Here is a 27,734-nt window from a genome sequence, read left to right on the forward strand (position 1 = left end):
CTCGAGTCCTTAATGCACGATAGTGTGAAAATGATCAGAAGTAGCTTCATCTTCAGTGTCTGTAGTGAACACGACTTCACCAACACCAACACACTACAGTCTACTTCACACTACTGCAGTAAATTAAACCAGAACTGAGCGTAACTCTGTGTGTAAAATCATCCAATCAGAGCAGGAGATTCTGTGACACTGCAGTATCCAGGTAGGAACTCATCTGAGTGTGAACAGACCTGAGGATCATGTACAGATCAGTGAACACACACAGTTAACACAAGCCCTGTTATGACCCCTGACCCCTGAACACCACCTGAAATAATTAGTCCACTAGACTTACTGACTGAAATATAGCAGTATAAATAATCTCCTCTGTCCTGAAGACTTTACCATGTTATTAAAGTTCATGTTACAGTTCTGTTCATGTCAAATAAACTTATTTTAGAAAATATCACTAACTCAATAATTACACATATTTAATCAGATTATGTGGAGTTTCTGATGTTCACATCATTGTGAATGAGCTGTTACTATAGAAACAATAAGATAGTAGAATGAATAGAAACCAGGGGTCACGGTGGCTTAGTGGTTAGCACGTTCGCCTCACACTCCAGGGTTGGGGGTTCGATTCCCACCTTCGCCTTGTGTGTTTGCATATCTCAGTTTGTATGTTCTCCCCGTGCCTCGGGGGTTTCCTCCGGGAACTCCGGTTTCCTCCCCCGGTCCAAAGACATGCATGGTAGGTTGATTGGCATCTCTGGAAAATTGTCCATTGTGTGTGAGTGAATGAGAGTGTGTGTGTGTGCCCTGTGATGGGTTGGCACTCCGTCCAGGGTGTATCCTGCCTCGATGCCCGATGACGCCTGAGATAGGCACAGGCTCCCCGTGACCCGAGAAGTTCGGATAAGCGGTAGAAAATGAATAAATGAATGAATGAATAGAAACCTGTGATTTGCAGCTGCACTGCGGTCAGAACCTTCTGACCAATCACAACCCAGAAACCAACAGCCTTGTCATATATGGGACTTTATTATGAAATATTCTCAGAAATTTTTCATTTGATAATGTACTGTAAGTATTTGAGCATTTATAGCTGGTGAAAATTCGTGTTTCTAATAAAATTGTCTACGCATTAGCACAGCTGCTTCAATAACTCCACTAGTATGGGTTTATTTACCTATCATTGTGGTGAGTTACGTTCAGTTCAATTTATTTGTATAGCAGTTTTAACAATGGACATTGTCACAAATCAGCTTTAAAGGAATTCAGGATATAAATAATACATTTTAAATGTAGATTTATCCCTAATGAGCAGATCAGAGGTGACAGTGGTGAGGAAAAACTCCCCAAGATGATATAAGGAACAGAAGAACCCCTGAGAGGAAACAGAATGTAAGGGAACCTCGTCCTCATCTGGGTGACACTGCTGAAAGATTTTGATTAGAAATCATTTCCCTTCTTTAATGTACTTTAGGGGTTAAAATGTGCATCTGTAACCTGAAGATTCTAGTTATAACATGTGGGCTGTCCATGTGGGCCATCAACAGCAGCAGTGATCAGCCTCCAAGTGAGGAGACTCCAACCAGATGAAGAAGAAGAAGAACATTAAGTATATGTGACTGTTCAGAATGTCTTTCCTCGGATACTGAATATGTAACAGTGTTCCTGCGCTCTGATTGGCTCACAAACTGAACAGGTTTTAACATTTAAATTTAAATAACTTCTTTTATTTCTACAGTGAGACGTAATTATCCGTAAACAGCTTCATGATTCTTTTCACTAGTGCTTTTAGGAAGTTTAGAAAGTCTGTGTGTGTGTGTGTGTGTGTGTGTGTGTGTGTGTGTGTGTGTGTGTGTGTGTGTGTGTGTGTGTGTGTGTGTGTGTGTGTGTTTATGTTGGAACTCTGGGGATTTCTGCTGATCCACTTGTACCTGAATGTGCCAGGAGTTTTATAATAACTCTGATCTGAAACCAGCTCTGGATTACTGACTGTCTCTACAGGCCCTGATCACCAGTGGGTCTGAATCAGACGTGTCCAATCTTGTCCATAAAGTGTTGATGTTGGTGCAGGTTTTCATTCCAACCAAACAGAAGCCACACCTAACAAAACACTGCACACAAATTTCTTACGTGAATAAGTTTCTGTTAAAATGTGAGTTTTCACAAACTTTTAGTGACTTTACATTTAATCAACTAAACATTAACAACTCAAAGTTAGAATCAGGATCGGAATCAGTTTACTGTCTGTGGGTCCTGTGGGTTTTTACACGTACAAGCAATCTGTCTTTGGTGTATCAGTTGGTTTGGATCAGACGGGATGGGTTTCGTTACCCTGCCCCAGAGAACACTGATTATCTCATAATAACTGCACATGTCATGGTCTGGGGTATTAAAGAGTGAGCACTCAGTTCTCATAGTCAGACTGTTGGATGTGGGGAAAATAAGTGAGTGATTTAGACACAAACCAAAACATTATGACCAGGTGACTGGGTTTAAAGCACCTGGAGGTTGTGTGCTTAAGGCTCATAGATAGAGACCCATTCTGTCATGAAACGAACACCTCAGAGAGGTAAAAAATCCAGACCCACATGCAGGGATTGCAGACAGACAGGTTTTATTAAAATAAATAACAAGACCAAATTCAGGGAAACATCTGGGGGGAAAAAACAGGATACATGAAAAATAAAATTAAGAGCATAAGACAGAACAAACCGTAGAAACGACAAGGACTCATTAACAAATACAGACACAAGTCCACCGAGATAGATAGAGGAGGTAATTGGGGAGACATGAGGAACATGTGTGCAGAGGCAGGAACAAAACCTGCCAGAACGCCCCCTGGTGGTCAGGTAGGGAATAGTCCAAGCCATCTGACAGTTTGATCTAACCCAGTAACACAGAAAGGTAAAAAAAGTCACAGAAAATGTTAATGACACCCCGATGTATGAGTATCTACTCTATAGTGTATCATAGGGAATCTGAACTGGATCCTGAAGCAGTAGAGGATCATAGCGTTGTGTAATAATAATGCACAGCTCACTTAAATCCAGTGAGACTGATCGACCATAACACCAGCCTTCTTTCTCAGCTTCTTCTTAGCTTTATTTGTCGTTCTCCTTGGTGTGGTTCCTTTTATACTCTTATTATCTGGATTTACTCAAAATTCAAGTGTAAATGCTTTAAAAACTGTGAAGGTCGACTCGACTTGAGGTCGGTCGACTGTAAATAACTCCATGTAAAGAATAAATAGACACCATGTCATTATACACATTTAAATAATGTAATAATTTATCAGTAACCTTTCCAAGTCACAGTTTGATGTTTTCTCCATGTTTTGTGATTCCTGTCTTCATCTGACCATAAACATGTACATCATGAACCACACAGTGCCATCTAGTGGAGATACTGAAGCATCAACGTTCAAATCCAGAACGGTGCAGTGTGTGTGTGTGTGTGTGTGTGTGTGTGTGTGTGTGTAGACGTATCTGTGTGTAAACACTGACACCTGCTGTAATTCTGAGTACCTGTTTTTTGTTGGTTTATCATTCATTCAACACTAAACATTCATCATTCATTCATCAAATTTATTTTAAGTTTACTCTAATATCCAAGAGACTCTTATTTCATTTATTATATTGTATATTGTGTAATGCCTTCAAGTGCAAAATATACTCACTGCGTGTGTGCGTGTGTGTGTGTGTGTGTCAGATGATCAGGGCACAATGCCACAGTTGGGCCCTTGAGCAAGGCCCTTAACCCTCACTGCTCCAGTGGTGCTGTATCATGTCTGAACCTGTGCTCTGACCCCAACCTCCAAAAAGTGATATGTGAAGGAAGAAATTTACTGTGCTGTAATGTAGAAGTGACAGAATAAAGGGTTTTTCTTCTTCTTCTTCTTCTACTTTTGTGTTTATGTTGGAACTCTGGGGATTTCTGCTGACCCACATGTACCTGACTGTACCAGGAGTTTTATATAAACTTCATCTTTTATTATTATTTTAATCAGTATTATGAAGCACATGTTCTCCGTGTCAGCATCACACACCACTCTGTGTCTTGTGTCTCTGATCTGAAACCAGCTCTATATTACTGACTGTCTCTACAGGCCCTGATCACCAGTGGGTCTGAATCAGACGTGTCCAATCTTGTCCATAAAGTGTTGATGTTGGTGCAGGTTTTTATTCCAACCAAACAGAAGCCACACCTGAGTTTAGTGAAAGCCAACATCAGCTGTAATCAGATGGAATCAGGAGTGTGTGTGTTTTATTGGTATGAAATACCTGCACACACACACACACACACACACACACACACACACACACACACACACACACACACACACCTGCCCTGTGTGGATAAGATCTGACACCTTTTATGTTGTTTAAGTGTATTTAATGATTTATGATCCTTTACTAACATTATTATTTAAACCTGTTTCCACATCCTGAAGCCTGTAAACTGCTTCTGATTAATTATAAGCTTTACTGTATGACATCAAAATTAATTCTATGTCACTTTACTGAGTGATTCTACAGTTAATATATAGGAAATATCTATTGTCCAGGATATTGGTTGAATTCCTGCTCTTTCAGTATAAAATATATATTTTATGAGTTTATTTCTTCAGAAAGTGTCAAAGCAGGTTAGAAGTGTGGAGTCTCCTTGTGTAGAGTTAGTCACGTGACACAGACTTCACAAACTGCATAGATTTTGCTGTGTTTTAGTGTCAATAATAAAATTTGCCAAAATAAATTAGTCTTCTATTTTTTTAATCCCAATACAATCAAAAATAGAAATAAAAACAGCCTTTAACTAAGTTTCACATCTAATACATTACATAATGTCAATTTAATACAGTGTTGTATAAAGTACTAGAAAGCTTATTACTTGAGTAAAAGTACAAGTACCGTACTAGAAAAAGACTTTGGTAGAAGTGAAAGTTACCTTTTAGAATATTATTCAAGTAAAACTGTAGCTGCCCGTCGGTATCCATAAAAGAGAAACAGAGAGTTTCGCTCGCGAAGAGCGCCATTAAACTTTATTTTGCGTAGCACCGTGAAACTACACAAAGAAACAAAACAAATAAATACGACTCATATACAAAAAAAAGTTCACATTTACAGAGAAACATATAAAATATAAATGATAAAGTGAATGAAGACAATATGAAACAATTAATTAAAAAAAGAGCTCATTGATTAACATGTACATGCTAACAGGCTCATAGGACCTTGAAATAAACCATAACACGTAACATGTCGACATCACATACCTCGCTCCGCTTTACCAAAGGGAACTTAAGCCCTATTCGGACGGGACTAGTTTTCCAAACGACGTTTGAGTTAGAATTTTTTTCAGCCGCCGTCTGTCATTTCATGTATGGATTCGGACAGGACTAACATCTCTGTGTTCATTACGGAGGTAGGAGTGTGTGTGTTTTACATGTGGGTGTTGCACAAGACCACATGCCCAGGGTGTTTAACATCATATGGTTTTATATAGAACTTCTTATAAATCCACTGGAATGAATACATTTTTATGTAATTTTTACGTTATGTAATTGACCATAGAAATGAAAGTTACCTGAAACTGATTACAGTATCCAGTCTTAACAATTTACATGATTTGGCTCTTCTTGTTGATTTAATTTTTTTATTTCTTCGCAGGGTAACAAACACATTTGCATCCATTATTGGTGTGCAGAAAGCAGAAACCTGAATACCGGTGCGCTAGAGTTAATATGGTAGTTCACGTTGACCAAAACAGACAATAAAACGCGTTTTGGAAAAAAACATTTTCGGCAATCACAGACATTTGCATTCAGACGGGATTAGATTTCTCAGAGGAGCGCAGAGTTTGCTGAAAAACTGTAGGTACACCGGTCGTGTGAAAAAAAGACAGACATGGCAGATTCGGACGGGATTAAAATCACAAAGTACGGCTGTGAAACTGAAATTTCTCTAACGACCCCCTGTGAAACTAGTCCTGTCCGAATAGGGCTTAAGATGAAATTAAGCTGAATTTAGTCTCTGTTCACTGTAAAACACATGTATATGGACTGTATAGGAACATGAATCTCCCTTATTTCAGTCACACACATTTCTTCTGAGTTTATTTTGTTGCAACGAGTAAAAAAGATGTTTAGTGGAAATATAACGGAGTAAAAGTATAAATTTTATCTAGGAAATGTTGTGGAGTAAAAGTGAAAGTTGACAAATTTAAATAGCGAAGTAAAGTACAGATACAAAGTGAAATTTCTACAGTAACGAAGTATTTTACTTCGTTACATTACAACACTGTTATTAAAAGACGCACGCGCGTAAAAGCAAAGACAAAATAATTCGCTCTTGGATCAAACTGGTAAATAATTTTCTTTCCCATCGACGACATGTCCTGCATTTTAACGGAATTTTTATTTTTGAAAGTAAAAATTATACTTAAAGTTTAAAGTAGGGTGACAGATCACACTCAGGGGGGCAGAAGCCACCCTATAAAAAGGTCTAGAACCGCCAGCTGACTATAAGTCAATTATCCAGCTTTATCCAGAACTTAGACAATAGACATGTGCCACATAACCATCACTGAAATCCACAGCGCCCTCTGGTGGCGCAATTGATTCATAGCAGCTACACAGGGCCAGCAAGCAGAGACAGAAATCAATTCATGGTGACATTGTGTATCATTTTAAGAGACTATAAGTAACGTGTGGGCATCAAATTAATATAAAATCTTTTCTATATATAATATCTATTTCTCTACAGGTAAATAAATCATCCACCGTTTTCTTATAGTGCATCATAACAAGCAGGTGTGTGTTTGATTAGCTGAGTGTTTGTGCAGTTTGTCACCTGGGTTTATACCTTTCTGCGGCGGAATGACACATGAACCGAATGTTTATAACAGGAGGATTATTATAGGCCGGAATATTAAATTCATCCCAATGTTCGTGTGTTACTTTATACATCAGTTTGTGTTGCATTCACTCCGCATTATTACTAATCACTTCACAAAGCATGATTGTAAATTACTGATAAGGATAGAGGCTAGTTCAGGCAAAGTGCTACCAGGATGGTGTGCACATTAAAACACAGAAGCTCCAAATAATCCAGTTCCTTAACATTTTATTGTCAGGCAATAATGAAACCAGAGTTGTATGGTATCTAAATCAAACAAAACAACATTTTATAATTTTATATATATAATATAATTATATATAATTATAATTTTTTTTTTAAAGAAATACAGAAATTAATAATATAAACTTACAAGTTCAAGCCCTCATCAACTCTGAATCTCCCCATGAGCTGTTGGATGCCACACTGAACAAAGAACCACTAATTAACAATTTAATGCAGCTGTGGAGACAAAGCTCCTCCCACCCTACTACAAAGAATTCTCAACAATGATTAATATGAGAATATTCAGTCATTCATTCATCTTCTACCGCTTATCCGAACTTCTCGGGTCACGGGGAGCCTGTGCCTATCTCAGGCGTCATCGGGCATCGAGGCAGGATACACCCTGGACGGAGTGCCAACCCATCACAGGGCACACACACACACACTCACACACTACGGACAATTTTCCAGAGATGCCAATCAACCTACCATGCATGTCTTTGGACCGGGGGAGGAAACCGGAGTACCCGGAGGAAACCCCCGAGGCACGGTGAGAACATGCAAACTCCACACACACAAGGTGGAGGCGGGAATCGAACCCCCAACCCTGGAGGTGTGAGGCGAAATTGCTATATATATATATGAGAATATTATAAAGCATTATTTTTTATAGTTTTTGTTTTAACCCTTGGAAGAGATCTGAAACACTTACATAATGACACGAGTACATTTTGAACCCATGAGCTCTTATGTACACTTGGGTTCTAAGCAGAACCTACATCAGGGCTCTCAAATTTTGAAGACAGGCAAGAGTGACATCTCCAACCCACCACCCAAACACAACAACGAAGACATTAACAAGAAGAAAAACAGAAGTATGATGCAGTGATTGAGAAATTTGAGCAATATTGTACACCGAGGAAAAATGAGACCTATGAAATGTTTGTCTTCAGAAATAGACTACAAAAAGAGTCAGAATCCATCGAACAGTATGTCACGGAAAAGTCAGTCATGTCATTTCGGAACATTGTGTGACTCCATGATATGTGATCAAATAGTCATTGGAGTACAAGATAAAATAGTGAGGATGCAATTGTTTAAAGAGACAGACCTCACTGTAGAAAGAGCAATACAAATTTTCCAGGTCTCAGAAAGCGCAAGTTAAAGACTTTTAGCGAGGAAAAAGAGACAGCAGAAGTGGATACAGTTCAATGTGCTAAAGACAGAGTAATGTCGAAGAAAAAACTGCAAAGTCATGAAAGCAAATCAAATCACTTCTCAAAATGCTGTTATTTGAAGAAAAAGGTACAGCTAGTAGAAAAGAGGAGTGACAAGGAAGATGATAAAGCAACAATCTTCGTAGACTCAATCGAAGAGGAACTAATTACTCCTGAGGAGAGTGGATGGCTCACATGGATGTAAACAGCAGTGAGGTCACATTGGACTTAGGGGCACAAGGTAAATATCCTCCCTATGAAGGACTTTCTGAGATTGAAAAGAAACCCAAAAATAAATCAAAGAAAAGTGCATCAGAAAACGTATGACAACAAAACTATACCTACAAAGGGAATATGTAGAGTCTGTCTATCCTACAAAGGAAAGAAGAAGGATGTGTTTTTTGTCCTTGTGGATGGAAACAGACTTTATACCGTAATAGGGCTGAAATCATGCGTACAGAATGGATTGATAAAGAGAGTCCATGTCATAAACAAAGATATAAAAACTTAGAAGAAGGGAAAAGAAGGAACTACAGAAGGAATTACTCAGAAATATGAGATAAAAGAATACAAAGAAGTTTTCAAAGAAATAAGAAGATTACCAGGAAAACACAAGATGAAGCTGAAGTAGAATGCAGAACCGGTCATACATCCGGCAAGAAAGGTGCCAGTAGCATTAAAAGAAAGACTGAGAGAGAAAATAGAAGTTCTAATAAAGGAAGCAATAATCAGAAAAATAGAAGAACCTATAGAATGGGTGAATTCTCTCGTACTAGTAGAAAAACAGATAGAGATCTAAGACTGTGTATAGATCCAAAATACTTAAACAAGGCGATCCAACGCGAGCGCTACAGACTTCCTACAAAGTCAGACAATACTAGTGCAATAAATGGAGCATGTTATTTCTCCAATTTTTTTTTTACCAGATTTTACCAGATAGTGCTAGATGAGGAAAGCACTAAATGATGCACCTTCAACACACCGTTTGGAAGGCATTGTTTCCAAAGTCTACCTTTTGGCATCAGTTCAGCATCAGAAATATTCCACAAAACCGTGCAACTGCTTTTTGATGGAATAGCAGGAGTCGGAGTCTTCATTGATGATGTACTGTAGGGGTGAACAACCAGTCAGAGACCAGTAGCCACATTTTTACTGTGTTACCGTAAAGAACCACATCATACACATGGGCACACATGAACATCACCTTTTTTTCCTTTGCCATTTTGAGAGCGAACTTGATACAATCTTTTTTTGTGTTTAATCAAATGTTCTTGCTCCTGCTGGGAAACTTTGAGGTATTTTCATCCCACTCACATGCGCGTTAAACGAATATACCGTATTGAACTCAAGCGAAGCGAACACGCATATTAAAAAGACACAAATACAAACTCCGGTATGAACGTAAGAGCCGCTCGGGGTTGGCCCCTGATGTAGTGGTATGGGGCCGCTCAAAAGAAGAGCATGATGAAAGACTTCGCAAGGTCCTGGATCAAGCAGAAAGAAATGGATTAAAGTTGAATTAAAAACAAATGCCAGTTCATAGTAAGAGAAATCACTTACCTGGGAGAAAGACTGTTTGAAGAAGGAATACAACCAGACAAAGAAAAAATCAGAGCAATAGACGAAATGCCAGAGCCAAGAGACAAAAAAGCCCTGCACAGAGCCTTAGGGTTAATAAATTACAGTACTTAGGGAAATTTGTTCCAAATCAGTCAGCAAATACAAAGTCATTGAGAAGCTTGTTAGAAACAGACACCGTGTGGTGGTGGAAAGACGAGCAAGCAAAAGAGTGGTTGAAAAGCAGTTTAACAAGAGAACCTGGTTTGAAATTTAATGACCAGGAAAAGCTAAAGGTCTCGACAGATGCATCACAAGCGGGTTAAGGAGCTGTTTTACTCCAGCGACATGACTCGGGGTGGTACCCAGTTGCATACGCATCCAACACGATGACATCAGCGGAAAGAAACTATGCCCAAATAGAGAAGGAAACATTGGGTGCGGTGTTCGGCTGTGAGAGATTCCACGAGTATGTCTATAGAAGATCAGTGATACTAGAGACAGACCATAAGCCTCTTATTGTGATATCAAAGAAATGACTGGGAGAAGTTCCACCACACATACAGTACAAACACTGATGCTACGATTGCAAAAGTACGATCTATACAATATACAATAGTGCTATTTTCCGATTGGCTATTGCATAGCCTCTTTTTTTTTGATTGGCTGATAAGTGTCAGGGTCGACTAAGAACTCCAGTGGAGTCTTACTGCAATAAGAAACAGACACTGAAATCCCTTTACACCCTCATGTACTGTATGTGTATGTAAATGTCATGGTCCAGTTCACATGGAACGTCTCCTACGTCTGGTGTCTGGTGTGTGTTTGGTGTCTGGAGTCTGAAGACTGGGTCACACTGGTTTATGTTCTGAACAGAATGGAGACATGGAGAGATCTTCAGGTGTGATGTTATGGGTGTGATCATCAGTACTGAGGGTCTTCATTTAGATGGAAATATGGAAGGAGATAAAGGACGAGTCAGATGGGGCTGGTGTTGATCAATGGGTGAAGCTGTGGGTTCAAGTCCCACACACACACACACACGCTCATTCACTCAAATAATCACACACTACGGACAATTTTCCAGAGATGCCAATCAACCTACCATGCATGTCTTTGGACCGGGGGAGGAAACCGGAGTACCCGGAGGAAACCCCCGAGGCACGGTGAGAACATGCAAACTCCACACACAAAAGGCAGAGGTGGGAATCGAACACCCAACCCTGGAGTTGTGAGGCAAACATGCTAAGCGCTAAGCCACCATGACCCCCGCCTAAAGAAGTTGTAGATTTTAATTTTATCTGATCTGAAAGTTATGAGATGAAATCCCACAGCTGACAGGAAGTCAGAGTCGGTCTGTAAATATCTCTGTTCATCTGCTCATCTCTCCTTCATGTTGTGTCACTCGTTTACTTCAATTAAAGGTTTCTACCAAAATAATAAATATTCTGTAATACAAGAGAAAATAAATCGAATCATTGTGTTGATCCTCTGGTGCTGAAGGTCACAAAAAAGGTCAGAAGCAAATTAATTCAAATGATTAAAATAATTTAATAAAATGTCAATGAACTCAATTATTATTATTATTATTATTATTATTATTATTATTATTATTATTATTATTATTATTATTAGCTATTTTGTTCTGAACCTCAGACTCATTTGATTCTCACACAATAAAATAATTATGATGAAAAGTTTACTAATAAAATCTGACTTTATTTCAGCTGTAGAATTGATGCAAAATTAAATCTGAGTAAAGTTTTTCATGTATTCAAATTTATTTAATTCAGTTTTAAAGATTCAGCAAACAAACAGAATCAAAAACAATTCAAATTAAACTGAAGTGACTGATGATCAGAAACAGAAAAGTACAGATGAGTGTTAGTATAAACTGATAATAAACAGTCACTAAACCTGTAGAAGTGAGTCAGAGTTAAACAGACTGTAGGGGGCGCTAAAGATTTAATAATGAAAACTTCATTTCTAAACACAGGTACAACTCCAGACTCGTACCTGTGTTTATGTCGGGACCAGGATCCGTCCTGAGAACAACAAACAGACAGATGAAGATCAGATTCAATGGTTTATTATTAATAGATTTTATTTCTGATATAATCCGATCTAATTTATTTCTAATCTGATTCCTGGAGGTTCAGTCACTGACCTGAGGATTTCTTCTTGTAGTAGATGAATCCAGCAGCTGAAAGCACGACCCCCAGAACCAGACCTGACGCTCCGATAGCAATCTTACTCTTATCAGGTTCAGACATGGACGGATCTGAGACATTCAGAGGGATTTAATTAATATATAACCGAAATATATGATTATTATTGATATAACATCAGGTCTTATTTTTCTGATGACTTGTTAAAAGTCAATTTCTCAGTTTTGTGGACATGTAGATCAGACTGTAGACCAGACTGTAGACCAGACTGTAGACCAGACTGTAGACCAGACTGTAGACCAGACTGTAGATCAGACTGTAGATCAGACTGTACTGTAGATCAGACTGTAGATCAGACAGTGGTAATGAGACTCACCCCATTTATAGCTCATGGGTTTTTTGAAGCTGGCGTGTTCCACCACACATGAGATCTCCTCTCCAGACTCAGGTGTGTACTCCAGGTGTGAGTGGATCTGATAGTACCAGTCTCCATCAGCCATCTCCTCAGTGGACGTCTGACCTCCTTTAACCTCCTTACCGTTCCTCAGCCAGGTCACTTTGATGAGTGGAGGATAAAAGCTGTAAGCGCTGCACATCAACATGGCAGGATGAGAGCCGTCTGATTTCTTCACCAACTTCACTTCAACCTGTGGTTCAACTGCAGAAATAAACCACAGCACCACAGATATAACATGTTGTTCTGTGTTAAAACAAATGATTTAATATTTCACATCATGTAATTATAATTATAACTGTAATCAGTCTTTAATAAAAATAAATCACATGTCTTACCTGACTTATCAATTATAGCTGTGTAGTAGATCTCTGCATTGTGTTTACAGAAGTTATCCACATCAGCTCGCTCACTTTGCATGTAGGCTGTATCATTGTTCCATAACTCTGCATTATAAATCCCATATGGACTGTAGCCCTGATACTTTCCCACTGTACTGTTAAACCAACTGACCTCAATCTTGTTGAAAATGTAAGAATCGATGTAAACCATGTCACCTAAATCTCTGGAGCTGTAAATACACTGAGATCGCCTCTCATTGAAATATCCATCTGAAACAGTAAAATAAACACAACACACACATCAGTTATTTATTCTACTGTTCATTTACACTTCAGTCAGTAAACTCAGATTAATCCACACATTATATTTGATTTAATTTCTCTGTTAATGAAACAATAATTCAGTATTACAGAATAAATAAACCTACGTGTTGAGTCCAACATGGAGAACAATTCCACCAGGAGACAAATCCACAGCTTCATCATGATGTCTGATAGAAATGTGACAGATCAGTGTGTGTTCTGTGTACAAACTCCTCCAGTCTTATTAAAGTGACCAATCACATGCTGCAGAGACACGATGTCATCAGTTACCAGCTCACACAGCACACTGATTTACAGTTTAACATCCTGTTTAACATTTTAAAGACAGCATTAACACTTTGTACTATTGAACACAATATAACTCATGAAACATTACATGCAGTTAGATTTGTATAATATGTTTTTCTTTATTTTCTTATTTGCAGCAGCAGAATAACAAAAGTTTGAGTTATTGCCTCAAATGATAAGTGAGAATTTGAGATAAGAAGTGTGTGTGTGTGTGTGTGTGTGTGTGTGTGTGTGTGTGTGTGTGTGTGTGTGTGTGTGTGTGTGTGTGTGTGTGTGTGTGTGTGTGTGTGCCTGTGTGTCTATGTGTCTGTGTGCGTGTGTGGAAATAGATGTTTTTTGTAATGTATTACATTGTACACTAAAAAATACTTTTTAAAAGGTAAAATTGGCTAAATCAATAATAATAATAATAATAATAATAATAATAATAATAATAATAATAATAATAATAATAATATATCATTTTTTAAATAAGCATATTTAAATTATTCAGTTCTAACTAATTTATCTTTCGTTTCTTGAGGTCCTGTCTGATGTGGTTTGCCGTAAGACTGATAATTTTCTCCATCGCAGAATATTGATCCTGTGGAGGTGGGCGTGGCTTATGGATTTTTATTGTTTGTTGGTGTTGATTTTAATCTTAGTGTTATCAAGTTTTGAAGAGTTTTGCCATATGAAATATTTAGAGTTTTTTCACTCTAGTTCAAGTGTTTTTGTGTTTCTCAGTCAGTGTGTATGTTCAATTCAATTCAATTCAAGTTTATTTGTTTAGCGCTTTTTACAATGGACATCGTCTCAAAGCAGCTTTACAGAACGTAAACATAGAAAAAAAGGTTAATATAAAGAATAATATAAAGATTAACAGAATACATAATTCAAGATTAATATTAGATGGATTTCGTTCACAATGTATGTATTTATCCCCAATGAGCAAGTCTGAGGTTACTCAGGCAGCAGTGGCAAGGAAAAACTTCCTTAGATGGTAAAGGAAGAAACCTTGAGAGGAACCAGACTCATATGGGTGACACTGGCGGGTGTGATTATAAATACAGTGGGTAAAATAAGTATTGAACACATCATTTTTCTCAGTAAATTTATTTCTATTCATGTCTATTGACTTTTCACCAGAACATTCTGATGGCACAACATTCTGATGACATTGGTTACGGAAGGATTTCAAAACTTCTGAATGTTCCAGTGAGCACTGTTGGGGCCATAATCTGTAAGTGCAAAGAACATCATTTCACCATAAACAGGCCACGACCTCACAAGATTTCTGACAGAGGAGTGAAAAGAATTATCAGAAGTGTTGTCCAAGAGCCAAGGATCACTTGTGGACAGACCTGGAATCAGCAGGTACATTTGTTTCAAACAAAACTATAAGTAATGCACTCATGGCCTGTATGCACGCTCACCATGCAAGACTCCACTGCTGAAGAAAATACATGTTGTATCTTGTTTAAAGTTTGCTGCACAACATTTGGACAAACCTGTGAAATACTGGGAGAATATAGTCTGGTCAGATGAGACCAAAATTGAACCCTTTGGATGCCATAATACACAGGAGGAGGAGAAATGGCACTGCACATTAGAGGGCTGCATTGGGATTGGGCTCCCGCGGGACCCGTGGGACCCAACGCAAATCTCGTGGGAGCAGGCCATTTCACCTTTGCCCCAGGCGGGAGTGGGCGGTCAGAAAATTTAGCGGGAGATCCGCGGGACCCGGTGGGATTTGGCATGTAGCCTAATAATAAGAATGGAGTCAACACATGACGTTGAGAAGAAGATTAAAGCGGCTATTTACTTAACAAAAGCAAAGCAAGGCAAGTCAGACATCTGGACACAATTCTGTGTGAGAATGTGAGATTTTCTTGAGGCATATTATTTATTATATTTATCTAATTTTGTATTTAATTTGGTTAAATTATATAGCATATTTTCTAAGCTCTAAGTTAAAGTTATTTCAGATTGGGCTTCTTTTAACTGTTTGTTAACAGTTAATCATTTGGTGCGTGTCTGTGTATCATGCAGTACGTTTAAAAAATGAGATGTTTTATAATAAAAAACAAATGTTTTTGTCAGGTGTGTTGCTTTGGTTTAGTATTAATTTAACTTCATGTTAAATGCAATCATGTTAAATTCTGTTATTCTGGACCTTAGACTGGACTAATAATTAGTCTGAGCATTTGTATACAATCAAAATTTTCACAAGCTCTCAAGAAAAAATCTGCGGGAGTGGGCGGGAGTGGACACAAACATTGCGGGTGCGGGCGGGAGTGGAACATGCAGCTTGCGGGCGCGGGCGGTCCTGGTCAGAAATTCAGTGGGAGTGGGTGGGTGCGGGTTTATAAAAACATTCCCGTGCAGGGCTCTTCTGCACATCACCCCAAAAACACCATCCCAACAGTAAAGTTTGGAGGTGGGAACATCATGGTGTGGGGCTGTTTTTCAGCATACGGTACTGGTAAACTTTATATAATTGAAAGAAGAATGGGAAAATGTACAGAGACATTCTTGATAAAAATCTGCTGCCATCTACCAGGATGATGACGATGAAATGAGGGTGGACATTTCAGCAAGACAATGATCCCAAACGAGGTGCTAGAATGGCCCAGCCAATCACCTGACTTGAATCCAATTGAAAATCCATGGAAAGAATTAAAGATCAGATTTCATAGAAGAGGCCCACGGAACCTTCAAGACTTGAAGACTGTTTGTGTGGTAGAATGGGCCAAAATCACACCTCAGCAATGCATGCAACTCGTTTCTCCATACAGGAGGCGTCTTGAAGCTGTCATTACCAACAAAGGCTTTTGTACAAAGTATTAAATATGTTTCAGTAAGCGTGTTCAATACTTTTCCCTGTGTCGTTTAACATTATTAAACATAACTTAATTTACGGACATCTACGGTTAGATTTCTTTGCGTGTGTGGATTGAATGGGTTGTTACCAACATCTGGTGAAAAGTTCATGTCAAAAGCACCTTTAGAAATATACCCACTGTATACAGTCGCATAAATGTTGTATTGATGTACAGTAAAAGACCACATGGAGTTCACATCTCCTCTTTAGTATCGCAGACTCCAACCGGAGCTGGTAGACCTCTAGATGCCTCAGGACTCGCAGAGTCTGCGTCATCTCAGTGGAGGTACAAACTCTTCATGGCGCAGAAGGCAATCGGAGCTGGTACAATTTCTGGGTGCCTGATAAAATTATCCTATCAGATTATAGTAAATTTTTATGAAGACTAATGCAATTGTATGTTTTTTTTAAAGCACCACTTAAACTGCTTAAAGTGTTTTTTGTTTTGTTTTGTTTTTTGTATGTTTTTTCATCAAAAGAATCAAATGCAAAATCAGATGTTTCCAAACAAGAATACTGTAAGTCAGGGAGTTTATATAATGTGTACTTTGTGTGTTTGTCTTACATACTGTATTTAAGCTCTATTGCATTAATAATAATAATAATAATAATAATAATAATAATAATAATAATAATAATAATAATAATAATAATAATAATAATAAAGTAAATTTACATGAAAGAAGGAAACCAGAGTTGGTACATAACATGAAGCTGATTTTACTTTAAAATAAAATAAAAAATAAATAAATAATACAAATATACTAAAAAAACAAATGCAAATTGGATTTTTAAAAATAAATTTTGCTTATTAATTTTGATTATTATCACATGCATTAAACTCTATTTGATAAAAATTAAGCTAATAAATAATAATGAGTGTTTTCTAAAAATATAAGCCTGCATGTAGACAATTTAAATGTGTAACTATTTGACATATAGTTATGTTATGTTTGACAAATATATATGTTAAATTGAATGAAACATTATTTCAGTCTTTATGGCTAGTATATAAGTATGTGGACACCTGACTATCACACCCACATGTGGTTCATCCTCAAATTATTGTTACTAAGTTGAAAGCACAACTTTGTATAAAAAGAAACAAAACAGACACAAAATTAAGATTTTAAATGGCTTTATTGATTTATCCAGCATGAAAAACTTGTTTCGAACTTTTTTCACACTGATTCACTAATAACGTAAAAGGCCCGTGTGAGGAAAAACAAATAAAATGAATAAAAATGTACTCAATATATATATTTAGAAATAAAAGTATATAATCAGTAAAAGTGCTGTGATATCTGATAACTTTTTAAGTCATTACACATGCTATAATTTTTTTCACTGATTTGCTGTTGAACATTTTATTATATACAGTTCAGGAACATTACAGAACTTTAATGAGACTGTTGTTGTTGTTCAGCAGGAAATTATTGTGCTCTAATCTTCAGTTACACTGGTTTCCTTTAACCAGGAAGAAAGTTCCAGTAGCGACTCCGAGCAAACCTACAAACAGACCAACACCACAAAACACAGACGGACCAACACTGGGAAGTTCAACATTCACCTCTACACACACAGACACACACAGACACACACAGATACACACACACACATACACATACACACACACACACACACACATACACATACACACACACATACACACACACACACACACACACACACACACACACACACACACACACACACACACACACACACACACACACACACACACACACACACACACACACACACACACACACACACACACACACACACACACACACACACACACACAGGGTTATTTCTGTTCTTAATAAACACAGAATCAGTATTAAACACTCCTCACGTCTCACCCCATGTCCTGGTGTCAGCTGAACCCAGCGCCTTGTGCTCCACTGTGCAGGTGTAAATGTCTCCTTCCTGTGGGGTGAAGGACAGGTGAGAGAACTGGTTGTAGGTGTTGTCCTCATTCGGGTAGTACTGACTGAGTGTGGATTTGTCCGTCACATCTTCACCATTCTTGGTCCAGTGGATATGGACAGGAGGAGGGAAGAAACGTGCTGAGTGACAGGTGAGTGTGCTTTCTGAACCGAGTTGCACATTATCTCTGGGATAGATGGAGTTCTGTGGGGCATCTGTGGGCAATATAATAATAATAATAATAATAATAATAATAATAATAATAATAATAATAATAATAATAATAATAATAATTATCATCATCATCATCATCATCTTCTTCTTCTTCTTCTTCATCATCAGTATATGGGCTCGACTGTAAGCTAATTGCTAATAGAGGATTGATTACCAAAATAAAAACTAAATGTCAGAAGCAAAATTAATGCAAATTGAATAGTGTTTATGTTTTTTTTAGATAAAATATAGTAATTGAATAAAAAGAAAACTGCAATTCACTTATTGAAATATAACAGAGACAGCAGCTTATAAATACATTAATTAATAAATGATAAACTGATGTTGATGTAATCTTGATGTAATAAATAACAGTAGATGTGTTTGGGGAAGTAACTGATGCTGCTATTTTTACTCACCCAGAGCTTCTGGAGGGTTTTTGTAGGCTTTTGCAAATATATCAAGGTTTTGTTTACAGAGTTCTTGCTCTGAGACACTGTGCTCATAAAAACCAGGCCACTGTATAGGGTCTGCAAACTCAGGTAACATCATCTCCAGATCTTGTTTTTTAAAATCGGAGTGAAATATTTCCTCATCATCATGTTCCATCAAACTCTCTTTATCTGATTCAGTGCAACCACTTAACTTAAAGTCTACATGTTTAACTGTGGAGAGAAAATACACAAAAAAATATATTTATAAAAAAGTTTATAAAACTCAGTAATAAACAATAACAAGGTATCACTATAAACTAGTCATCATCAAGTATTAAGCTCCAATAAATAATAATAATAATAATAATAATAATAATAATAATAATAATAATAAGAAGAAGAAGAAGAAGAAGAAGAATGTTACTAATGTTAATAATGTAAGATTTTATATGTAATACTATCAAACATAATGCATCTTTACAAATAAAAGAGCAAATTAAAAAAAGTAACAGAAAATTAAGATGATAAAATAGATAAAAAAAGAATACATAATGATAACAAAAACAGAAATAACGATAATTGCTTCAAAATAAAATAAATAAAAATAATTACTTTAACTCCATATGGTTAAATAATTCTGTTCATTATATAAAACTGTGATGATCTGAAAATGTACATAACATTCCAATTAAAAAAAATGTAATATGAATTAAATAATTAATAAATAATTGCAAATATAAAACTTGATAAATACAGTTTATATGTTTAAGCTGCTTTTTCACTCATCACTACATCATTTCTACACTAAAAACAGACTCAACACTTCTTTTGTGTTTTTGGAACAAAAATTAATCCTGCGTTTAATATTTTAGTCTGAAATAAAATCCACATTTAAATGATCAGGTTGTGATTGAATACAAACTGATCTGAAGTGTTTATTAATTTCTAATATTTACAGAATTCACAACAATTTAATGTAATATTATTTCTGTTATATATTATAAATGTATTGTACATTTTTATCCGATTAATCACTAAAATAAAACATGTAAACTTACTCTGAGCTCTCGAGTCCTTAATGCACGATAGTGTGAAAATGATCAGAAGTAGCTTCATCTTCAGTGTCTGTAGTGAACACGACTTCACCAACACCAACACACTACAGTCTACTTCACACTACTGCAGTAAATTAAACCAGAACTGAGTGTAACTCTGTGTGTAAAATCATCCAATCAGAGCAGGGGATTCTGTGACACTGCAGTATCCAGGTAGAAACTCATCTGTGTGTGAACAGACCTGAGGATCATGTACAGATCAGTGAACACACACAGTTAACACAAGCCCTGTTATGACCCCTGACCCCTGAACACCACCTGAAATAATTAGTCCACTAGACTTACTGACTGAAATATAGCAGTATAAATAAACTCCTCTGTCCTGAAGACTTTACCAGGTTATTAAAGTTCATGTTACAGTTCTGTTCATGTTAAATAAAGGAATTCTGTTCTTATAGAAACAATAAGATATTAGAATGAATAGAAATCTGTGATTTGCAGCTGCACTGCGGTCAGAACCTTCTGACCAATCACAACCCAGAGTCCAACAGCCCTGTAATATACATGACTTTACCTCTCAGGTGACTTTATTATGAAATATTCTCAGAAGTTTGCATTTGAAAGCTGGTGAAAAGTCGTGTTTCTAATAAAATTGTCTACGCATTAGCACAGCTGCTTCATTTACATTTACAGCATGTGGCAGACGCCCTTATCCAGAGCGACGTACATAAGTGCTTAAATCTCTATCATTGGATACATTAATGCTGGTTCACTAGGTTACATACTTAAGATACCATGAGTTTAAAACATTTGTTCAAAGTTACAATGAAAAAGCTTCAAAGGTTTTTTTATACCCTCTTTGATTGATTCTGGCTCAGTCGGAGCGCCAGGCGATTCGGCATCGAGATGACGTGACGTGACGTGACATGACATACGGCTAAGTACGGTGACCCATACTCAGAATTTGTTTTCTGCATTTAACCCATCCAAAGTGCACACACACAGCAGTGAACACACACACACCGTGAACACACACCCGGAGCAGTGGGCAGCCATTTATGCTGCGGAACCCGGGGAGCAGTTGGGGGGTTTGGTGCCTTGCTCAAGGGCACCTCAGTCGTGGCCGGCCCGAGACTCGAACCTACAACCTTTGGGTTACGAATCAGACTCTCTAACCATTAGGCCACGACTGCTTCATGTCGTCCTCGCGTGCATGAAGGTGCTTGAGTTTCGACTAAACGCCAGCAAAAGCATGCTTTCTCCAGCACAGAGAACCACCTTTTTGAGCGTGGTATGGGACTCGGCCAGGATGCAGGCACGGTTGTCACCTGCTCGGATCGAAGTCATCCTCACTTCTGTCAGGAGAGTGCGGGAAGGCCAGCCACTCACTGTGAAGCAGTTCCAGAGGCTGCTGGGTCTCATGGTGGTGGCATCCAGCATAATCCCGCTCGGCCTCCTGCTCATGGTCTGTGGAGCGGCCCATGTTTCTCGTGGCACATAAATTGCCTGGAGATGATGGCAGTGTTTTTGGGGTTAAAACACTTCCTCCCGGACCTTCGAGATCGCCATGTATTGGTCCACACAGACAATAATGCGGTGGTCTCCTACATCGACCACCAAGGGGGTCACCGATCTCGCCCTTTGTACAAGCTAGAACGAGCGATCCTCTTGTGGTCTCGGGACAGACTCCTCTCGTTGAGGGCCAGTTATATCCCGGGACGGTGGTGGAGTTCATATGGCGGAGGTTCTACAGAGCCCAGGTGGATCTTTTTGCGACCCAGGTGACCTTGCACTATACCCTCTGGTTCTCTCTCTCTCACCCAGCCCCGTTAGGTCTGGATGCCATGGTACAGTCGTGGCCGAGGTTATGCCTGTACGCCTTTCCCTCGATTGTACTGCTCCCTGGAGTTCTGGAAAAAGTTCACCGGGATGGAGTCCGTCTCCTCCATGTAGCACCTCGATGGCCGGAAAAGCCATGGTTTGTGGATCTGGTGTCCCTACCCGAGGGCCTTCCGTGGGAAATTCCGCACAGGAGGGATCTCCTCTCACAGGTGGATGGAACCCTGGTTCACCCCTGCCCAGAGCTGTGGAGGCTGTGGCTGTGGCCCCTGAGGGGTCACAGTTCATAGTGGCTGGTCTCTCTACCGAGGTAGTAGAGACTCTTCACTCCAGAGCTTCCTCAATGAGGAGGTTTTACGCCGCACAATGGCGACTGTTCACGTCGTGGTGCGAGCACCATGGCCTGAAACCAGTTAGCTGCCCAATCGGCTCAGTTCTGGAGTTTTTACAGGAACAGTTTGCCGCTGGGTTAACCCCCTCGACCCTGAATGTTTACGTGTCTGCCATCGCAGCATAGCACCCCACCACTGGTGACACGTTTCCTCCGTGGTGCCTGGAGGCTGAGGCAGACCAAGAGTGCATGTCTGGGATCTGGCAGTTGTGCTGTCGGCTCTATCAGAGCCCCCCTTCGAGCCATTGACCGAAGTGGCCTATAGGTTTCTGTCTATTAAGACCATCTTCCTCTTGGTGATTTCCTCCCTGAAGAGTGGCCCCATCTCGCCTGGAGTTTGCCCCTGGCATGGCAGTGTTTCTCTATCTGAAACCTAGGTATGTACCTAAGGTGCCTTCGGCCCCCTCACAATGACCTTCGTCAGGTTCTATGACCTTGACCTCAGAGCCACCCCAGGCTCCTTGTCCTATGTGGCCCTCTTGTGTCTGCACCTCGATGGCCGGGTCTTGGGTCTGGTCAGTGTGGCGTGATTGGACACTCGTTCCCATAGAGTTTCGTTGCAGCTCAAGTTGCGAAGGGGAACGGCTCTAGGTTACCTAACCCTATTTCACCGAGGAATGAGATGCTGCGTCTCCGTGCCACACTCCCTGCATCCCTGCAGCGCTTACCTTCTCTCGCAGGAGCTGGCATCTTGTCCATCTCGCAGCCATTTGTAGCTTCCTGTTTACGTGATGTCACCCACCGATGACGTCACGTCCCAACACCTATTGGTCAGATTACACATGTGGTTCCCATAAGGGCGTTCCCATAGCGTTTCTACACAGCGTCTCGTTCCTCGGGGAACTACTGTAGCATTACGGTCGTAACCTAGAGACGCTCTCATTCCTAAAAAGGCTTACGTATCATAAGATAATACATTTAAAACTCTAAATGAATAAACTTGATTCAATCATATAGGAGCGGGTATCAAGTATCGCCACTAACGAAGGGTCTGTGTGACAGCGATTAACATTTAAAGTGACCATTTGGTTGATTACAATTGTAACAATACCAAGCCAAAGTGTCCGTGACCATGATCAACATTTAAAGACATCCGGCTAAACAACAAGGTGTATCCCAGCCATTTGGGAGACACTCGGTTTTTACGCTCAATACACATTCAAAGCAGAATCTCATTTAAACTGCAAAGAGGGAAAACAGTATAAAATGTTTGAACATGATTTGTCCGGCGTTCTTATTGACTCTGATGAACCCAAAGTACTTCATGTATTTTGTCACTTCTATGCTGGATTAAATGTCTTGTATTTCATTAAGATCTTCACCCTCATCGTTTATTTTTTTCATGCATTTATTATTTCTTACATTGGTGAGCCACCCAGCGAGGGATTCCAAAAAAAGTGTGGAAAGGTAAGAAAAGTGGATTTTTCCTCTTTTACGCTGTTTGTGATTCAGGGAACCCCTTCGTTTAAAAAACCTAGCAAAGAAATATTTTAGTGTAGAATAGAAAATAGAGTAGGCCTATAGTTTATTGATCATAAGCGGGAGGAGTTAAGTCTGTACATTTCTGTTTAAGATTCTAACGGAACTGAATTAACCCGACGCAGTGTGGTGACAGAGTTGTATGTGAATCGTTGTTTCTAAAGTAACAGAAGCAAAGTGCTTAAGTTGATAGGTTTTTAAAGTAACTGAAACTTGTTTTGTGTTTGTTATAATTTTGTTAAGATTCTAAAGTAACTGATTCACCTCGATGCAGTGTGGAATCCGGATTATAGCTAAAAGTGTTTCTAAAGTAGGTGAAACAGTGATATTGTAAAAGGCCCAGATGCACCAAGGCTCAGTAGAGTTTAAAGCAATAACCCGAGGCAGTGTAGTGTTGTCCAACAGACTGAGACAGTCTGTTTAAGTTTTAAGTCCATGTGCTGTGGCTAAATAGACGGTTGTGTTTTAATGCAAATAAACCTGACGTACTGTGGTTTTGTCCGACGTACTGTGACAGTGTTAAACTAATATTTTAAGTACAAAAGTGCTGTGGCTAAGAAGACTGTTTTAAAATATAACAAAAAACCTGACGTACTGTGGTTTTGTCCGACATACTGTGACAGTGTTACATTTTAAACTGTTTGTGAGTGTTTGTGAGTGTTATTTGTGAGTGTTATTGTTTGTGTTTGTGAGTGTTACTGTAGTGGCCAGACGGAGTGTGTCTATGTCTGAAGCAGTAGTTCAAAAGCCTGACGTATTGTGGCTGTTTTGTTCATTTTTGTACATAGTTCTGTAGCTGTGGCTACATAGACTAATGGTTAACTAGATAGCCTGTAGTCACAGAAACTGTTTTAAGTTTAAAGACTAAGATTTAAGAAAAGTTTTGAGTTTGTGAAAATGGAACAGCTGATTGTTAAGTACATCGCTAAACACGGTTCTCAGGGAATGTTTGATGGAATAGAGAACGTTGTTGATAAACCGTATGAGTGGGCTATTTCTAAGTTTGAAAATGATCCCAAAATACCCAAGAACAAAAAAGGAGAAATTGCCAATGCACTGAAAGCAGTTCTTGCATCATACAAAGTCACTAGAAAGACTTTAACTGCATTAAAGGCTGAAAATGAGCAACTGCCATCCAGACTAGATGATGGGATAATCTCTAAAAGAGATTACCAGATTAGTGAAACACTCTGGAAAGAAGAAAAGATTAGGATGCAGAGTGAGATTGTACACATTAAAACTAACAACAGCATGCTTAGTTTATCTGTGGAAACATTGTTCAAAGATTTGGAAGAAGCAAAGGTTGCTTGTCAATTCCTGATAAGAAAAAAAAACTGAAACTAGCATCAGTAAGACATCTGCATGTGGCATGTGGAGTAATCAGGTTCCTGAAATGCTAAACATTGATTAGAACTCGGAAAAAGATTCTCAGTTCATTCAGAAGTAAACACTCTGACTGTACAGTTAAGTCCCCCATGGCTCCAATTCATTTGACTACAACTATGCGTGCTAGTGAAGGAGCGGAGGAACCAATGACCTCTACTATGGTCAGAGGGTTTGAACCCAATGAGCTAGAATCTGTGATTAAAAGTATTGGTAAATTTGATCCTGACAAACAAGATCCATTTGATTTTCTAAAAGTTTTTGCTGACATTTAGTAATTTACAGATGGTGATGCGTGTGTGGTGTTAACTGTGTGTTTGCCTGACACTTTGTCTGGAGCGTTAAATCAGAAAGTCAAAACTAGAAATGACGAAACAGGCACTGCTTGAAGTCCTAGGTGTAATGTCAGTTGACTGGGATAAAATATCGGATGTGCACATGAGGACAGGGAGCACCCCATGGCATTCTCACAGCGATTATTGGAGACATTTAAAACTTTCAGTGGCAATCCTGACATCACTCCGAATGATGTCAGTTTTAAATCTGCTTTGATTAACAAATGTGACTCACTCATCCGACTGCTGTGTCGATGTTTGTAACCCATCTCTCTGATTATAATGACATCATTGCTAATATGACAGTTTTTGAACAACAATGCTAACTCAAAGAGATCCCATCCTGTGTCAGCAGTAGGTGTTAAAAACCTCAATAAGAATAGAGCCAGCCAGGTTTCCTGGAAAAAAGAAAACTACTCTACTGGAGATACTGTAGAAAGGAAAGACTACAGTACCCTCTCGTAACCCTTATAACCTCCTGGCAGAGGTGGGTAGAGTATCCGAAATCTGTACTCAAGTAAAAGTACAATTATTTATGGAAATATTTACTCAAGTAAGAGTAAAAGTAACAATCTTAATAGTTACATGAGTAAGAGTAAAAAAGTATCCGATGAAAAAACTACTCGAGTAGTTAGTTACTAGTTACTTCTCATCTGATTGATATGAAGCAGAAACCCTGATTTTTGGAGAGCTTTCACACACCTCTCTTTATTCTGCTAATATAAAACACAGGTTGAAGTAAAGTAGCCTATCTCAGTCCTGTGATGGGCACATTAACATCACATAACCTGTCATTTGCAATAAAATCTCAAGCACACCCTGATGGTTTTCTAAGTTAACTGTCATTATTTTCACATTCATAACAAACTTGACAGCATCTGCATTTAAACAAGGTAACAGAAAACAAAAGAGAAGATGTGAGTGCAGAGTGTGTGTTTGTTATGTTTAAGTATGAACATGTGTGTTTGTGCTTTAGTATGTGAATGTTTGTTTGGTCATATGTTCTTTCTTGAACAATAATGTTTACAGAATTTTGCTGTTAAACTTCAGCAGTAATTGGCTCTCAAGATATTTACAATGCATTCTTGATATACAGTATATATAAATTATATATATATATATATATATATATATATATATATATATATATATATATATATATATATACAGTATATTTATCAGGACTTCATTGTAAATGTGTTTATATTCAATATATTCATTGTCAATGTTCATATATATATATATATATATATAAAATGTGATTAATGGTTTAATGATGTAAATGAATGATGTGCTGGGCTAATCTGCTCTTCCTTTTAAGATTAATTTACTTTATTCTTACATTTATTACATTTTATAAGTAAGTACATGTATTCTTTAGGTAGGGATATAATATATTATATATAATAATATATAATTTTTATTTTGTATATGTTCTACACTTCAGTGAAAGAAAAACTTAGTAAAAAAAACTTTAGTGAGATGTCAGGATTTGCGTATAAATGCAAAATGTCTTACAGTATGCAATTCAATTTATTTTGTGGAATATGGATATGAAAATGCAGACGCTTACAGTATAATGAACTTTTGTTCATGAACGTGTTGTTTGTAGGGTTCACAGGATTGCATGAAAGCGTATATGAGGGGAAAACATTCACGTATATGAGGAAAAACATTCAGACAGTGTGTGAAATGTAGTATTACATTAAGGTCAAAGTGCCCATAGTTACCAAATTATTCAATTCAAGTTTATTTGTATAGCGCTTTTTACAATGGACATTGTCTCAAAGCAGCTTTACAGAACATAAACATAGAGCAGAAGGTAAACATGAGGAGAAATATAAAGAATTAATATAATAAAAATTCAAGATATATAGTTCACAGAGTGTATGTATGTATGTATGTATGTATGTATGTATGTATGTATGTATGTATGTATGTATGTATGTATGTATGTATATGTGTCTGTGTGTGTGTGTGTCTGTGTGTATTTATAACCAATGAGTAAGTCTGAGGTGACTCAGGCAGCAGTGGCAAGGAAAAACTCCCTTAAATTGGTAAGGAAGAAACCTTGAGAGGACTCAAGAGGAACCCATCCTCATGTGGGTGACACTGGGGGTGTGATTACAAATATACAGTCAAACAAATGTTGTATTGGTGTAAAGATCACATGGAGATCTGATCTCCTCTTGGTATCATAGACTCCAGCTGGAGCTGGTAGATCTGTAGATGTCTCAGGATTCGCACAGAGTCGCCCTCATCTCAGTGGAGGTCCAAAATCTTCATCGCACGGAAGACGATCGGAGCTGGTACAATGTCTGGATGCCTCGGAAATTACCATTACCAATT

The 27,734-nt window shown here is 38.3% G+C and overlaps 3 protein-coding genes across 3 annotated transcripts in view; all 3 read right to left on the minus strand.

The window, feature by feature from the left end:
* LOC113656693 (H-2 class II histocompatibility antigen, A-U alpha chain-like) overlaps positions 1-138 on the minus strand; it is a 2,984-nt gene extending 2,846 nt beyond the window's left edge. Inside the window, exon 1 of the mRNA XM_047799954.1 lies at positions 1-138. This exon is cut by the window's left edge and continues 8 nt beyond it. Coding sequence (XP_047655910.1) covers positions 1-50 — 50 coding nt within the window. The 5' untranslated portion in view covers positions 51-138.
* An 11,505-nt stretch (positions 139-11,643) lies between these two features.
* LOC113640458 (H-2 class II histocompatibility antigen, E-S beta chain-like) lies at positions 11,644-13,411 on the minus strand. Its single transcript, XM_027142928.2, has 5 exons — positions 13,278-13,411; positions 12,847-13,119; positions 12,431-12,712; positions 12,054-12,167; positions 11,644-11,931 (listed from the first exon to the last, which is right to left on the minus strand). Exons 1-5 carry the CDS (start codon positions 13,333-13,335, stop codon positions 11,909-11,911), a joined length of 750 nt encoding a protein of 249 aa, XP_026998729.2. The 5' UTR covers positions 13,336-13,411; the 3' UTR covers positions 11,644-11,908.
* Positions 13,412-17,445: 4,034 nt separating this feature from the next.
* On the minus strand, positions 17,446-20,111 carry LOC113640460 (H-2 class II histocompatibility antigen, A-U alpha chain-like). The gene is made up of 4 exons (XM_027142931.2): positions 19,962-20,111; positions 18,889-19,134; positions 18,190-18,471; positions 17,446-17,896 (listed from the first exon to the last, which is right to left on the minus strand). The coding sequence occupies exons 1-4, from the start codon at positions 20,017-20,019 to the stop codon at positions 17,775-17,777; spliced, it is 708 nt and encodes a 235-aa protein (XP_026998732.1). The 5' UTR covers positions 20,020-20,111; the 3' UTR covers positions 17,446-17,774.
* Positions 20,112-27,734: the final 7,623 nt, after the last annotated feature.

This window comes from Tachysurus fulvidraco, chromosome 14 (assembly GCF_022655615.1).
Source record: "Tachysurus fulvidraco isolate hzauxx_2018 chromosome 14, HZAU_PFXX_2.0, whole genome shotgun sequence".
In the NCBI taxonomy this organism is placed as follows: Eukaryota; Metazoa; Chordata; class Actinopteri; order Siluriformes; family Bagridae; genus Tachysurus; species Tachysurus fulvidraco.